This window comes from Chiloscyllium plagiosum, unplaced genomic scaffold (assembly GCF_037043375.1).
Source record: "Chiloscyllium plagiosum isolate Xiang-an unplaced genomic scaffold, Cpla_swu_hap1 HiC_scaffold_14, whole genome shotgun sequence".
Lineage (NCBI taxonomy): Eukaryota > Metazoa > Chordata > Chondrichthyes > Orectolobiformes > Hemiscylliidae > Chiloscyllium > Chiloscyllium plagiosum.
Genome location: NW_028270152.1, coordinates 8,679,280 through 8,694,308, shown reverse-complemented (window position 1 = coordinate 8,694,308; position 15,029 = coordinate 8,679,280). Strand labels below are relative to the sequence as shown.

The window sequence follows — 15,029 nt, the reverse complement described above, 5'->3', positions numbered from 1 at the left end:
TATAAACAGTTTAGCATGGTCAATCTACCTAACTTGTATATCTTTGTGACTGTGAGAGGAAATAGAAGCACCCGAATGAAACCCACACAGACACCAGGAGAATGTGCAAACTCCACACAGATAGTTGCCTCAGAGTGGAATTGAACCCAGGTGCCTGGTGCTGAGAGACAGCAGGGTTAACCACTGAGCCACCATGCCATCCCAGGTTGTGGCTCATGATTCTAGACAAGTGTCAACAACACTCTCGCCAATGAAAATTTTCCAAGTGTTCCAAAGATTAATTTTAGGGTTTAGGTTAACTTCATTTCAGGATACTATAAAGTAGTGATTATTTCACTGGACTGATAAGCTGGAGGTCCAGTTGACAATGATCCAAACATAGCTGCTAGTAAAATTATGTTCAGATATCAAATAGTTTAGAATTTTTTTTATTCCTACCGAACCACTGCCATATACCAATAGCTCTTATAGTTTAGAATTTTTTTAAATGCTGGTATCAGTAATTAATTGGGAAACTATCAAATTGTTGTTCAAATTCATCAGGTTCATTAACAAGCTAATCTTGTTAGCTTGTCTGTGTGTGTTTCCTCTGGGTGCTCCTATTGACATATTAAAGAGTTAATTTGCTCTGCTGATCTGCATGAAGTTGAATGCCCTGGGAATAGGATGTGATGTCTCTGTCTTACAGATAGATTGTAAGGAATTTATATTCCCATCGCTTGCCATTCAGAGCAATTTGCATCATCATCATCTATTCAGAATCAATTAAACCATTGCAATTAAAATTCTGACTGCACCCTACAGTTCCAAAATAAAAACAACCTGCACCAGGTCTTGCTATTAAGGAATGATTTACATTATATTGTTTCTGGAAATGATGTGATCACTGTATTGTGTCTTGAGTTGCATGGGACTGTGAGGGAGTGGCTGGGGGTTGTTTTGTGGACATTACTGACTGTGATGTGAAGATTTTGTATAAAGGAAGGGATGTTTCGTTTGTTCAGGGAGACCTCTCCACATGCTTCGCAAGCATGGTAAAGAGTGTTAAGAGTTTCTCTACAGCTTGTACTGTATTCATTTCATAAAATTTGGTTGTTGTTCATAGATGTTAGTGTTTTGCAGTTGCATCAAGTGTGTAAGAATCTCAAGAAAAAGGAACTTAACACGGTTTCCTCCCAGAATCGAAAGATGTGCAGGTTAGGTGGATTGGTCATGCTAACATTGCCCACAGTGTTCAGGGATGTGTACATTAGGTGCATTAGTTAAGGGGAAATGTAGAATCGAAGAGGGTGGTGCTGGGAAAGCACAGCCAGTCAGGCAGCATCCAAGGAGCAGGAGAATCGTTGTTTCAGGTATAAGCCCTTTATCAGGAATGTAGAGTAGTAGGGGTATAGGTCTGAGTAGGTTACTCTTCAGAGGGTCGGTGTGGATTTGTTGGGTTGAATGGCCTGTTTCTATACTGTAGGAATTCTATGATTCTAAGCTAAGGAAGGACATCTTTACCTCATGTGTCCTTTTGTTTTAGCTTTACAAATAGAACATACAACACAGAACATTACAGCGGAGTACAGGCCCTTAGGCCCTCTGTGTTGCGCTGCTCTGTGAAACCAATTTGAAGCCCATCGAACCTACACTATCCCATTCTTGTCCATATGGCTATCCAGTGACCATTTAAATGCCCGTAAAGTTGGCAAGTCTACAAGTGCTGCAGGCAGTGCATTCCATGCCCCTACTACTCCCTGAGTAAAGAAACTACCTCTGACATCAGCCCTATATCTATCACCCCTTAGTTTGAAGCTATGCCCCCTCAGGCTAGCCATCACCATCCTAAGAAAAAGGTTCTCACTATCCATCCAATTTAACCCTATGATTATCTTGTATGTTTCAATTCAGTCACCTCTCAATCTTCTTCTCTCTAACAAAAACAGCCTCAAGTCCCTCAACCTTTCCTCGTAAGACCTTCCCTCCATACCAGGCAACATGCTAGTAAATCTCCTCTGAACACTTACCAAAGCTTCCACATCGTCCTACAATGCGGTGATCAGAACTGCACTCAATACACGCACGGCCACACTAGAACTTTGTACAGCTACAGCATGACCTCATGGCTCCGAAAAGCAATCCTTCTATTAATATGCCTTCTTAACAACCCTCTCAACCTGGGTGGCAACTTTCAGGGATCTATGTACATGGACACTGAGATCTCTCTGCTCATCTACACTATCAAGAATCTTACCATTTGCTCAGTACTCTGCATTCAAGTTACTCCTTCCAAAGTAAATCACCTCACACTTTTCTGCATTAAACTCCATTTGCCACCTCTCAGCCCAGCTCTGCAGTTTATCTATGTCCCTCTGCAACCTACAACATCCTTTGGCACTATCCACAACTGACATAACTTAATGTCATCCACAAATTTACTAACCCATCCTTCTATGCCCTCATCCAGGTCATTTATAAAAATGACAATCAGCAGTGGACCTAAAACAGATCCTTGCAGTACACCACTAGTAAGTGAACTCCAGAATGAACATTTCCCATCAAGCACTACTCTGTCTTCTTTCAGCTAGCCAATTTCTGATCCAAACCACTAAATCACCCTTAATCCCATGTTTCCATATTTTGTGCCTACTATGGGGAACTTATCAAACACCTCACTGAAATCCATATCCACCACATCAACAGCTTTACCCTCATCCACCTTTTTGGCCACCGTCTCAAAGAACTGAATCAGGTTTGTGAGACACAACCTACCCTTTACAAAACTATGTTGACTATCCCTAATCAACATATTCCTTTCAAGATGATTATAAATCCAATCTCTCATAACCTTTTCCAATACTTTACCCACAACCGAAGTAAGGCTCACTGGTGTTTAATTTCTAGGGTTGTCTCTACTCCCCTTCTTGAACAAGGGAACAACATCTGCTATCCTCCAGTCTTCTGGTACTATTCCTATAGTCAATGATGACATAAAGATCAAAGCCAAAAGCTCGGCAATCTCCTCCCTGGATTCCTAGAATAAATCCCATCTGGCCCAAGGGATTTATCTATTTTCACACTTTCCAGATTTCCAGACGTCCTCCTTGTCAACCTCAATCCCATCTAGTCTAGTAGCCTGTTTCTCAGAATTCTCCTTGACAACGTTGTCTTTTTTCAATATGAATACTGACTAAAAATATTCATTTAGTGCTTACCCTATCTCCTCTGACTCCACACACAACTTCCCACTACTGTCCTTAATTAACCCTAATCGTACTCTCGTCATTCTTTTATCCCTTATATACCTATAGAAAGCTTTAGGGTTTCCCCTGATCCTATCCGCCAGCAACTTCTCATGTCCCCTACTTGCTTGTCTTACCTCTCTCTTTCGGTGTTTCCTGGTTACCTTGTAACTCTCAACTGCCTAACTGAGCCTTCACATTTCATTCTAACATAAGCCTTCTTCTTCCTCTTCATCTTGACAAGAGATACTTGGAAAATATGTCCAACTCTTAACTGAAAATCATTTTGTTGTGAGGATTTTGAATCAACCTGTTTAGACCCATTTTGATACACCTTGGGGCAGGTGAAATTGAACCTAGGCTTTCCGCCCTGGTGATCAGACCATTAACATTGATTGGATTTTGTGGCACATTCAGCTGTATCTCGAAGGCAATCAGGTATTAATTGTGGCATTGCTATGTTATACTCCAAAAGATAACTGTATTTAAAGAAAATTCAAGTCCACATTTTTGTGTAAGAGCTTTATTTCTGTTAGCCACACTCCATAAAACTCACACCCACTGATTACTAGCACACCATATTATACAACCAATTCAAACTCAATTAATTCTAATTAATATATCCAACATCTATCCCTTGATACCAATAGGTCTCAGTCAATCTTTCAGAATATACTAGATGATAACATGCTACACCCTGTGAATAAGTAAATAAATGAATCCATTCACTGCACTATTTCCTTTAGTGAGTTAAATTATTTGACAATTACATTACTATCTTTGTTAAATTTTCTTAACAAAAATGCAGAGATCACACAAATAACAGAAACTTTTATTTCCAAAGCCTTAATTGTTGCAAATCACCTCAGTCAAATAACTACTTGCTCTTTTTTATGTGCTCTCATTTTCCTAATGCCATAAATAAGAAGCCATTCATGCATACCAAGTTGCCACAAGCAATCATTAAATAAATAATAGATAATATCTTTTATTAAGATGGACTAAGGGACAAATGGCTGAAGAGGATTGCGAGAGTATAAATTTTGGAAATGAAACTACAGAATTATTATTAGAAAAGCTACCATAAGGTCCACAAGCAACACAATAGGATAGTACTTTTCTGACATAAAAGTTATAACGGAAAAGTTTTGGCAGGGGAGTATTTTAAAAAAGATTGCTTGAGCAAGCATGTCTTACCTCTTGTACATCTCCTCTTCAGTTCCAGAATGTTTCAGTGTCATGTTATCACCCCCTTGGAAATCAGGCCCTATGAATGTGGAAACCAGTAAACGATCGGAGTTATAATTTTCCTAGTTTGCAAACAGTAATAACAGTTCCAATGCAACTCAGGAACCATTCTGTACTCAGGAAACTGTTGCCTTGGGCCAGTTTCATAATTTCAGGTGGAAAACACACATTCCAGGTACAACACTACTGTAGTCTGTTTCAAGAAATGTTCCCCTGTTAATCTCACTTTTCCCTTCCTTCCCACTGTAATAACATTAAAGTGTAGGGAAATTTTACTTTTAACATTCCAGGTATCCCAGGGCTCAAGAATCCTGAAATTTAAAAAGGGAGTGAGAAGGACCAGATCCAGGAGTTAAGTACATTTACAGAAGTGCTTGTTGACCAAGAAGAGTTGAAGTAGCTTCCCCAAGCACCCGAGAGCTAACCCTTTTACAAACTACAAGACTAGACCGAACTATATCTAACTTCCTCAAAAATATATTTATGTAGCACCTTTAATACTGTAAAACATCCCATATAAAAGTATAAACCAATACTAATCTTTAGCTTGCTGCCATTTATTATTATAATGTTGTTAAAAGCTTGATGAAATAACTGGTTTTAAGGAGTTTTCAAATGAGAGATTCAAGTGAAGATGAGGTGAAGAAATTTATGAAACGAATGCCAAAGTTTACAGTAAAGCTAGGTGAAGACATAAGGGGCATTTGGAGTGTGAGCTACACAAAGAAATACCCGGACGAACACAGATAGTTTTGAAAGGCTATAAAGCTGGATGAGGTTACAGAGATAAGGAGGGCTAAGGCTATGAAGGGTTTTCAACCCGCAGATGCAAATGTTAAAATTAAATTGTTGGGAGATCAGGCAAGATCATAGGTCAGCAAGTATGAAGTGAGCCAGACTGAGTACTGGATAGATGAGATATAGTTGGTAGAGGATAGTTGTCTAGACAAGGATCTGGATAGTAACGTCTAAAGGAAGATTTTGGAGGAATTGAACTGAGGCAGGAACAGAAATGCTACTGAGGTGTAATGAAATGAATGAGATGCAATTTCTTGGCCTCCCAAGAAACATTTGGATATCAGGGGGTAGTTAATCAGATGGGACCATGTTGATCACCTTCTTGCCTCTCCCCCAGTTAAGTACAGCTCATAAATAGCCCTCTCACCCAGCTGCCAGTTGAGGCCCCTAAGTGGATATTCAACCAGCAGGGGAGGTGGACTCATCATTCAATAAGCCCTAAAATATTTCTGCAGTCTGTAGGGTCCGTGGTCCCAGGAAGGACATGCAACTGGCTAGACTGGAATTCAGTGCAGCATGCCTTGACCAAAGGAGATGAATAGGCTTCTGCTGACTCTTCAGCCGGCAGTCAAGACCTCTGTTGCCTGGATTAAATACTGCCAATGGAGTCTGGAGTTCATCTCTAGGTCAAAATGGATGTGGAGTGTTCAACCTTTGGCAATGCCATGGGAGAGGAGAAACGTGGGAGAGGAGAAACAAGGGAGAGGAATAACAGGACTGGAAGGGACGGGAAGACAGTGTAATCAGTGGCAAGACTATTTAGCTCATGAAAAGGTTAAAACAATGGTTTCAGTTATCCAAATTGTTTTAACTATTTACTGAATAAACATAGTCCATAAGACAATAAAATTGGAATTAGGTCATAAAGGGTTAATCTCATTTTTAGAATATATTGCTCAAAGCATCAAATACCAACAAGATTTCTCAGCAAAGCTTATAATTTGCCCCTGTAGACCTTCCAAATGAGAAACTGAACATAGCCTTGACAAATCCCAGTTCAATCCACAAAGTTCAGGTTCCCTGCCAAAACTGAAGTCTATTTAGAATTCCCTAGTATTGAACCACTCCAAACTACATTGAATTCAGACTTGTTACTGATTCCTAATTAAAAAGTCACAATTTTGCAAATTATTACATTGAATGTTCATGAGCAAGAGAGGACTGTGATGTCTGGTTTCCAAGTTCCAGATAGTGCTTGATCAAATATAATTTATTCAGTACCAAGAACAATGCCTCTGTTTGCTGAGGAATAAATTTGGCCAGATCCCACAGGCAATTTGTCCTCAAGCCTCCAATTTAAAACTGTGCAAGACTGTGTTTTAAATTTAACTATTTCCAAACCTTACAAATGTGAGATGATAAAGAAAACTATTTTCATACAGCAGGTTGTTAGGACTTGGAATGCACTGCTTGGAAGTATGGAGGCAGAGTTGATTGAGGCATTCAAGAGGATAGTTATTTAAAAAGAAACAATGTGCAGGGCTATGGAGAACAGGCAAGAGACTGGCACTAAGATAAAATACTCAGAATCAATGCAGACATGATGGGCCTGAAATAACTCCACAGAAGCCAGTATCCCATCATCACGACATCCTTTATATACACGTGGAGAGTCATTGTCACTGAACCAGCTCCCTCACAGCCAGCTCTCAAAGTGAGCAGAACGTCTGCCCCTTCTGTTTATATCTGTCAGTCAGGGATCCCTGATTGGGCCAGATTAACAACCCCAAACAGGGAACTCATACTCCAGGAGATCCACCTGGCTCGCCTCATGACAATCATTAGATTCCTATCCCTCTGAGTCCAAGGACATAGACTAGTCCCTTTTCTGGTAGTTCCTGCTGGGGTGTTTTAGCCCCAGGTTAAGTTCTGCCAATTCTGCCTCTGATGTGAGCAGCGTGTAGCTCGCCTCTTGTGCCTGGAGCATCTCAGCAAAAATTCATTATCCTCTTCAGGCAACAAAGGTGTCAAGGCAACAATGTCCACCATGACCAACTCAAGTTCCAAGGAATCTTCAACACTTGACAGAAAAAGAGGACCCACAGGTTCCTGAACAGTTGGAAAGGCAGTAAAGGAGTCTGGCATGTTTTGCTTCCGCACCATTTGAGTGTTTGCAGCTTTCATATGGTCCACAAGCTTGTTCAGGACTGCAGCACCTACCTAAACTTTATATGTCACTGGACCTGACCCCACATCAATAATGCCTCTTACCCATGCAGGGCCATTATACCAAACTGCATCCATTGAAGTAAATTGTCTCTCTTGTTTAGCATTGGCATTGCTGATGCCGTTTCACCCTCACCACCCGCCCACTCGCTGTGCTCCCCCCCACCAAACTACCACCCCAGCCCCCCAATCCCCCATGATGGATGGTATATGATACCATCTAAATGAATGGCGGCCTGGGGTAGATCTTGTAAAATGTTCACCATCGTCGGCTGAAAAATTGCACAGGCTAATGATACCCCAAATGGCAATCTTGTACATTGGTACAAACACTTATGGGTATTGATTGTAGCATATTTCTGGGAATCTTTAATTGCTTGTCTAGCTTTGTTATGGACAGTCCCTTGCCAGCTTTGCGTATAAATCCTCTGTGCAAACAGTTGGATATTTATCCAGCTGCAAAAAGCAGTTTACCATTTGCTTAAATTCCCACAAAGGCCAACTGACCCAATGGGTTTCACAATCGGTACAACCAGTGCTGCCCATTCCTCATACCGGACCGGTTTGACAATTTCGTCACTTTACGGCCGTCTGATTTCAGCCTCTACTTTTGCCCGTAAGGCAAATGGCACTGGGTGAGGGGGCTCACAGATTTGTAAAGTTGTTTCCCTGGTCAACATGAAAGGTGACCTTAGCTCCTTTGATAGTCCTTAGACCTTCTTGAAAAACGTCTGGGTATTTAATTAGGACTTCACTCAGGCAGCCATTTTCTAATTGAACATTAATTTGTCAATCTAGGTCAATCTTTCTCAACCAATTTTGCCCCATCAGGGTTGGGCCCAAGCCTTTTACTACAGCCAGTGGTAACTAAACCAGCTGCATCTTCTAAGAGACTGGGACTGAAGTTGTACACTTAATCTGTAAAGATTCCCAGTCTTAGTTCTCAGTTCAGCCGAGGTCTTGCACAAACATAAGGGTTAGAATCCAGAGTGAATTTTGTTAAAGACTGATTCAGCAACCACTGAAATGGCTGTGCCAGTATTGAACTCCACGAGAACCAGGTGACCATTTCACCAGGCTTTTATTTTGATTGGTTCTGATTTGGATATTGCTAGGAAATGTAATTGTTCCAAGCCAGATATAGGTGGACTTTCCAGGGCGTGCATTCTCCTGGATATCGGCCTATGAGTTCTCTTACTCAACTTATGTCTAGTGGGACTCTTTTGATGTCTCGAATCCACATACCAACTGTAATGACAATGGCTTGCCAGCCCAGATCCTGAAGAAAATGTTAAGTATTTGGCCAAGGTTTGCCTTTGTTTGGGGTTTTGCTGTGGGCTGACCTAGAGTCTCTTTATTCAGGATATGTCCTGAGTGAGGATATGCAATTGCCTTCACTTAAGCGGTATTTCGCAAGCTCAGTCAGTCTGGTAAGGGTGTCCACTTCTATCAGAATACCCTGCAACTCATATGCTCCACTTGCTGTATTTTCCAATGACAAAGCCAGTTGTAATGCCTGTTCGAAGTCCAGTTGGACTTCAGCTTGTAGGCACTTTTGCATGGTTACATCATTAATCCCACATACCAAATGGTCTCTCAGCATCTCATTAAAAAGTAAACCAAAGTCACATGCCTCTGCCAGTTGTCATAACCTCGTCAAACATCCCAATATGGATTTCCCCGGTTCTCAAATTGTCGAGGGAAACCAACAGAGCCTCAGAATTAGAGGTGGTTTGGGGTTATTGTATTCCTTAACTAAATCCGTCAACTCTTGGAAGGTTTTAGTATCTAGTGCTTCAGAAAATATTGGGCTCCTAATAACTGAAAAAGCTGTGGATCCCAAGCTGTCAGGAGAATTATTCATTGCTTTTCATCTGCCCACAATGTTATTTGCCCAAATAAAACATATTCATCCCACATACTGGACACAGTATTGACTGGCAGGATCAAATGAGTCAAGCTTCTCAAATGACAATAGGATGCCAGAAATGCTTACCCCAACTCAAATTCAATTGTGGCGAGTGAATTTCTCCAGGAGCAGGCTTTTCTCGTCACCACTGAAATAACTCCACAGAGATTGGTATCCCATTACCACATCACCCTTTATTTACATGTGGAGAGTCCTTGACACTGAGCCAACTCCCTCAGAGCCAGCTCTCAAGAGTGAACAAGATGTCTGACACTCCTGTTCTTTTTTTTTCTTTTTGTTGCCCAGCTGTACAGTACAAAATCAAAGGCTTTTCAACTTTCTTTGCAACAAAAATACCAGATTAATACATCCTTAAAAAAAACTGTACCTCCAGTCAGACAAATTGACTAAGTTCACTCATCTCCAATGCACTGCTTAAGGAACAAACAAACAAACAGGAAAAGTTATCAAGGTGCATTTTCCAACGCACCAAGTATTAGTCAAAATCAACGATGGATTCATCATCCTTGGTCACTTCTTAATCCCAGATACTTATTGGACTGGAGTGCCACTATCTGGCATAGTGGGATTTGAACCTGGGATCTCCAGGACATTCTCTGGATCTCTGGCTTAACAGACCAGTGACAACACCCCTAGGCCAATGCCTAGTTCGACACTCCTGTTCTTATCTGTCAGATAGGATTCTCTTATTGGACCAGATTAACAGCTCCAATCAGGGAACTTATTGTCTAGGAGGTCCATCTGGCTAACCTTATTACAATCACAACAGGGCCAAATGACCTTCTTCTGCACTGTAATTATCTGTGATAGGTGAGACAAACTGTATTAAAAAAAACTGGTGCTCTGTCATACTCACTCTCTAATGGTCCAGGTGAAATGAGGATGTCATAAAATGATTTAGTGCAGGCAAGACCATTTGTGCTAGATCTTTGGTAGACCTAGCTAACTAATTCTACAGCCCTGTTCTGCCCTCACAGCCCTGTAAACAGTACTCCTTCAAGTACTTACGACTGAACCCTTCAGAATTCAGATAATGTATTCTATATCACAACAACTTCCTGTATGAAAAAATGTTTCATGTCACAATATTGCAGAAATTGCAAGGAATTTATTCAGTTTGGTATCTGATCGGTTTACTCATAATGTAGGATATAAAAAGATTGTAGATGTAATTTGGGAGCCTGAGAAACATTTCATTTCCTGCTCACAGAAAGCTTTACTTTCCTTTACCCAGAATGTTCTATTCAAAAAAGTAATAATGTGCAGCTAGCAATCTATGTTAGTGCTTCCCGTTTGCTTTATCCTTTGATTTCCCTATCATCTGGCCCACAATTGCTGACCTTCTTACTTCTAATATTGTTGCAATTATTACCGTATGTGTTAAAAACTTAACATTCACATAGTGCCTTTTCATAAAAGGTCAATTATGGCTCTGCAATCTCTGAGTCAGAAGACTGTCGGTTCAAGTCCCACTCCAGATACTTGACCACAGAAGTTAGGTTGACATTGCAGTACAGGACCAAGGGACTGCAGCAGTATCAGAGGTCCTTCCATTCAAATTACCTGAAGCTCTATTTGCTCTCCAGACTAGTCAAAAAAACAGGGGAGTTCATCTGGTACCTTGGATGGTTCGCGGGTAGAGAGGGATTTTCCTATGAGGAGAGGTTGAGTAGCTTGGGCCTCTGGACGTTGGCATTTAGAAAAATGAGGGGAAACCTGATTGAAACACAGAGAATTCTTAAGGGGCTTGACAGGAAGATGCAGCAAGATTGTGTCCCTTTGTGGGAAAGTGTAGGACCGGGGGAAAGATCTCAGAATAAGGATTCACACATTTTAAAACTGAGATGAGGAGGAATTTATTCTCTCAATGTCTCATGAATCTGTGGAATTGTTTACCACAGAGGGCTGTCAAGGCAGGATCATTAAAGTATATTCAAAGCTGAGGTAGAGAAATTTTTAATCAGCAAAGTCAAAGGATATGAGAATGAGGCAGGAAAGTGGAGTTGAAGATTATGTCAGCCATGCCTTTATTGGCAGAATAGGCTCAATGGATCGAATAGCCTATCTATGCTCCTGCATCTTACTCAAGGTAAATGATTTGGTCAGTACCAATTGCTGTTTTTGAGGCTTTGTCATGCATAAATTGACTACAGTATTTCCTATAATATAATAAGTATATCTCAAAAAGTGACATCAAAGCGTTTTGCAACATCCTAAGGTCATGGCAGGTGAATGAAACTTTTCTTCCTTATTTTTCAAAGCATATTTTAACTAAATACTCTGGAATCTTTGAGGCAAACAGTATAGTTATTTTCCATAATGCACAATCCCATGAATAGCAATGGCATTTTTGAACACATTAATCAATTAACAGAGCATCGTTGGTGGTGGTGGGGGTGGTGGTGGGAGTTGAAGGGGTGGGGGAATGCCAGTGTCAAGATATTGGTTCATAATCATACTGACCTGCATCTACTATTATAATCTCCTTGTCCCCACCCACCTAAAGCATGCATGAGAATCTTCAAATTTTCCAAAGAAGCTACGCAGCATTCATACTAACTCTTAGAAAGAAAATGAATGTTTCACTTCAATACCATCAGCTCTTGTTGAAATCCTAATGTCAATCTTTCACATACCTCCAGGGATGGAGTTTGATGGTTTTGACGTTGATTGGGGCAGATCCTTCATCCTTGAGACAAGGTTATCAGATAGCTGCAAAGAAATGTGTTTTGTTAGGCAATGACATTCTTTATAAGGAGCCTTCACCATAATCATTACTAATGTTATTGCAACAGGAATAGAACCAGTATGGCTGAGAGTCGAAAAATAGCAACTTTGCAAAATTAAAATCAGTGCCTATTCCGAATAGTTCAGCGAGTGAGTGCATATTTTGCATATCTGTGCCATTCTAGACCTATAAGAATACAGGTTCCATCACTGGTTGATGTTAATTCAGCAACGAGGCTCCCAGTGAAGACACTAACAATGACTTTATTTGTTATTGGCTATAGAAAGTAAGTGGCAGGTGCACTTTTATTGCTTCCAATAAATGTGTCTTCCAAGAGTCTCAAAGCAAAAGAGACATCATATTACTCTCAAGCCAATATGCACAAAACAACATCTTACAAATAGCCATGAGCTGAATGCCAGGTGATCTGTTTTGATGGTGATTGTGATGGTTCAGGAAGACGTTTCAGGCAGGAATAACTCACTGCTCATTTTCACAAGATGCCATTAAGCAGAAAAATCAGACCTTTCAGGTCAGGCCTCTAGTGAACACTGCAGTTGCAAGATGGCATTTCTGGCAATGTAGCAGTACTTTGCTCACACAGAGCAGCAGCAGCAGCACAGGCATCAGCAGCCCTCAGGAATGTCACCGAAGTGTCCGTTCTTTATCTGTCAGCCATGAGTGCAAATTCTAGTCCAGTACAAAGTGGACAAAACAGAGTAGGAGTAAATTACTGCAGATGCTGGAATTTGTACAAAACAAAAAATGCTGGAGTAGGTCAGGCAGCATCCATGGAGAAAAATCAAGCTAACGCTTTGAGTCTAGATGACTCTTCTTCAGACATGAAGTGTGGTGGAGGTAGCATTTATGCAATAGTGAGGGAGTGGAGTGCTGGGGGGAAAATGCAGCTAATAGTGCAGATTAAGTGATCAGGATGTGAGAATAGCAGAACACTGGTGTGATTAACTGCCAAACTGGAAAGAATAGATAATCCCACTGGAGTGGAAGGAGGGGAGAGACAACATGCAAAGCTAACAGAAAGGGAAGAAATGGGAGTGAATTCAAATCTGAGGGTGCAATGCCGACCCCTTCATTCATCCCCTGCTCACCATCCAAGGGCCTAAACAGTCTTAGAACATAGAACATAGAAGAATACAGCGCAGTACAGGCCCTTTGGCCCTTGATGTTGCGCCGATCCAAGCCCACCTAACCTACACTAGCCCATATGCCTATCCAATGCCCGCTTAAATGCCCATAAAGAGGAGAGTCCAGCACTGCTACTGGCAGTGCATTCCATGAACTCACGACTCGCTGAGTAAAGAACCTACCCCTAACATCTGTCCTATACCTACCACACCTTAATTTAAAGCTATGCCCCCTCGTAATAGCTGACTCCATACGTGGAAAAAGGTTCTCACGGTCAACCCAATCTAAACCCCTAATCATCTTGTATACCTCTATCAAGTCATCCCTAAACCTTCTTTTCTCCAATGAAAACAACCCCAAGTGCCTCAGCCTTTCCTCATACGATCTTCCTACCATACCAGGCAACATCCTGGTAAACCTCCTCTGCACCCGTTCCAGTGCCTCCACATCCTTCCTATAGTATGGCGACCAAAACTGCACACAATATTCCAGATGCGGCCGCACCAGAGTCTTATACAACTGCAACATGATCTCAGGACTCCGGAACTCAATTCCTCTACCAATAAAAGCCAGTACGCCATATGCCTTCTTCACCGCACTATTTACCTGGGTGGCAACTTTCAAAGATCTGTGTACATGGACACCAAGATCCCTCTGCTCATCCACACTACCAAGTATCTGACCATTAGCCCAGTACCCCATCTTTTTGTTATTCTTACCAAAGTGAATCACCTCACACTTAGCTACATTGAACTCCATTTGCCACCTTTCTGCCCAGTTCTGCAGCTTATCTATATCCCACTGTAACCTGCCACATCCTTCCTCACTGTCAACAACTCCTCCAACTTTCGTATCATCTGCAAACTTGCTCACCCAACCTTCTAGTCCCTCCTCCAGGTCATTTATAAAAATGACAAACAGCAATGGTCCCAAAACAGATCCTTGCGGAACACCGCTAGTAACTGCACTCCAAGATGAACCTTTACCATCAACTATTACCCTCTGTCTTCTTCCAGCCAGCCAATTCCTAATCCAAACTTCCAACTCACCCTCAATGCCATACCTCCGTATTTTTTGAAGTAGCCTACCATGGGGAACCTTATGAAACGCCTTACTAAAATCCATATACACCACATCTACCGCTTTCCCCTCGTCCACCTCCTTAGTCACCTTCTCAAAGAATTCAATAAGGTTTGTGAGGCACGACCTGCCCTTCACAAAACCATGCTGACTATCCTTGATCACATTATTCCTATCCAGATGTTCATAAATCCTATCCCTTACAATTCTCTCTAAGACTTTGCCCACAACGGAAGTGAGAGTCACCGGCCTATAGTTACTAGGGTTATCCCTACTCCCCTTCTTGAACAAGGGAACCACATTTGCTATCCTCCAGTCTACTGGCACTACTCCTGTAGACAATGAGGACATAAAAATCAAGGCCAATGGCTCTGCAATCTCCTCCCTTGCTTCCCAGAGAATCCTAGGATAAATGCCATCAGGCCCAGGGGACTTATCTATTTTCACCCTTTCCAGAATTTCCAACACCTCTTCCCTACATACCTCAAAGCCATCATTCTACTTAATTGTGACTCAGAATTCACATCGGCAACAATGTCCTGTTCCTGAGTGAATACTGACGAAAAGTATTCATTCAGTGTCTCCCCAATCTCTTCAGCCTCCACACGCAACTTCCCACTACTATCCTTGACTGGACCTATTCCTACCCTAGTCATTCTTTTATTCCTGACATACCTATAGAAAGCCTTAGGGTTTTCCCTAATCCTAC

At 41.4% G+C, this 15,029-nt stretch overlaps 1 protein-coding gene across 5 annotated transcripts in view; it reads right to left on the bottom strand.

Moving 5' to 3' along the window:
• LOC122558814 (MICOS complex subunit mic25-a-like) overlaps positions 1 to 15,029 on the bottom strand; it is a 541,522-nt gene that overhangs the window by 510,671 nt on the left and 15,822 nt on the right. For all 5 annotated transcript variants that reach the window (XM_087994069.1, XM_087994071.1, XM_087994070.1 and 2 more), the window contains exons 2-3: positions 12,003 to 12,078; positions 4,422 to 4,491 (exon numbers count right to left, since the gene is read on the bottom strand). In XM_087994069.1, coding sequence (XP_087850195.1) covers positions 4,422 to 4,491; positions 12,003 to 12,078 — 146 coding nt within the window. The remainder of the gene's footprint in view (positions 1 to 4,421; positions 4,492 to 12,002; positions 12,079 to 15,029) is intronic.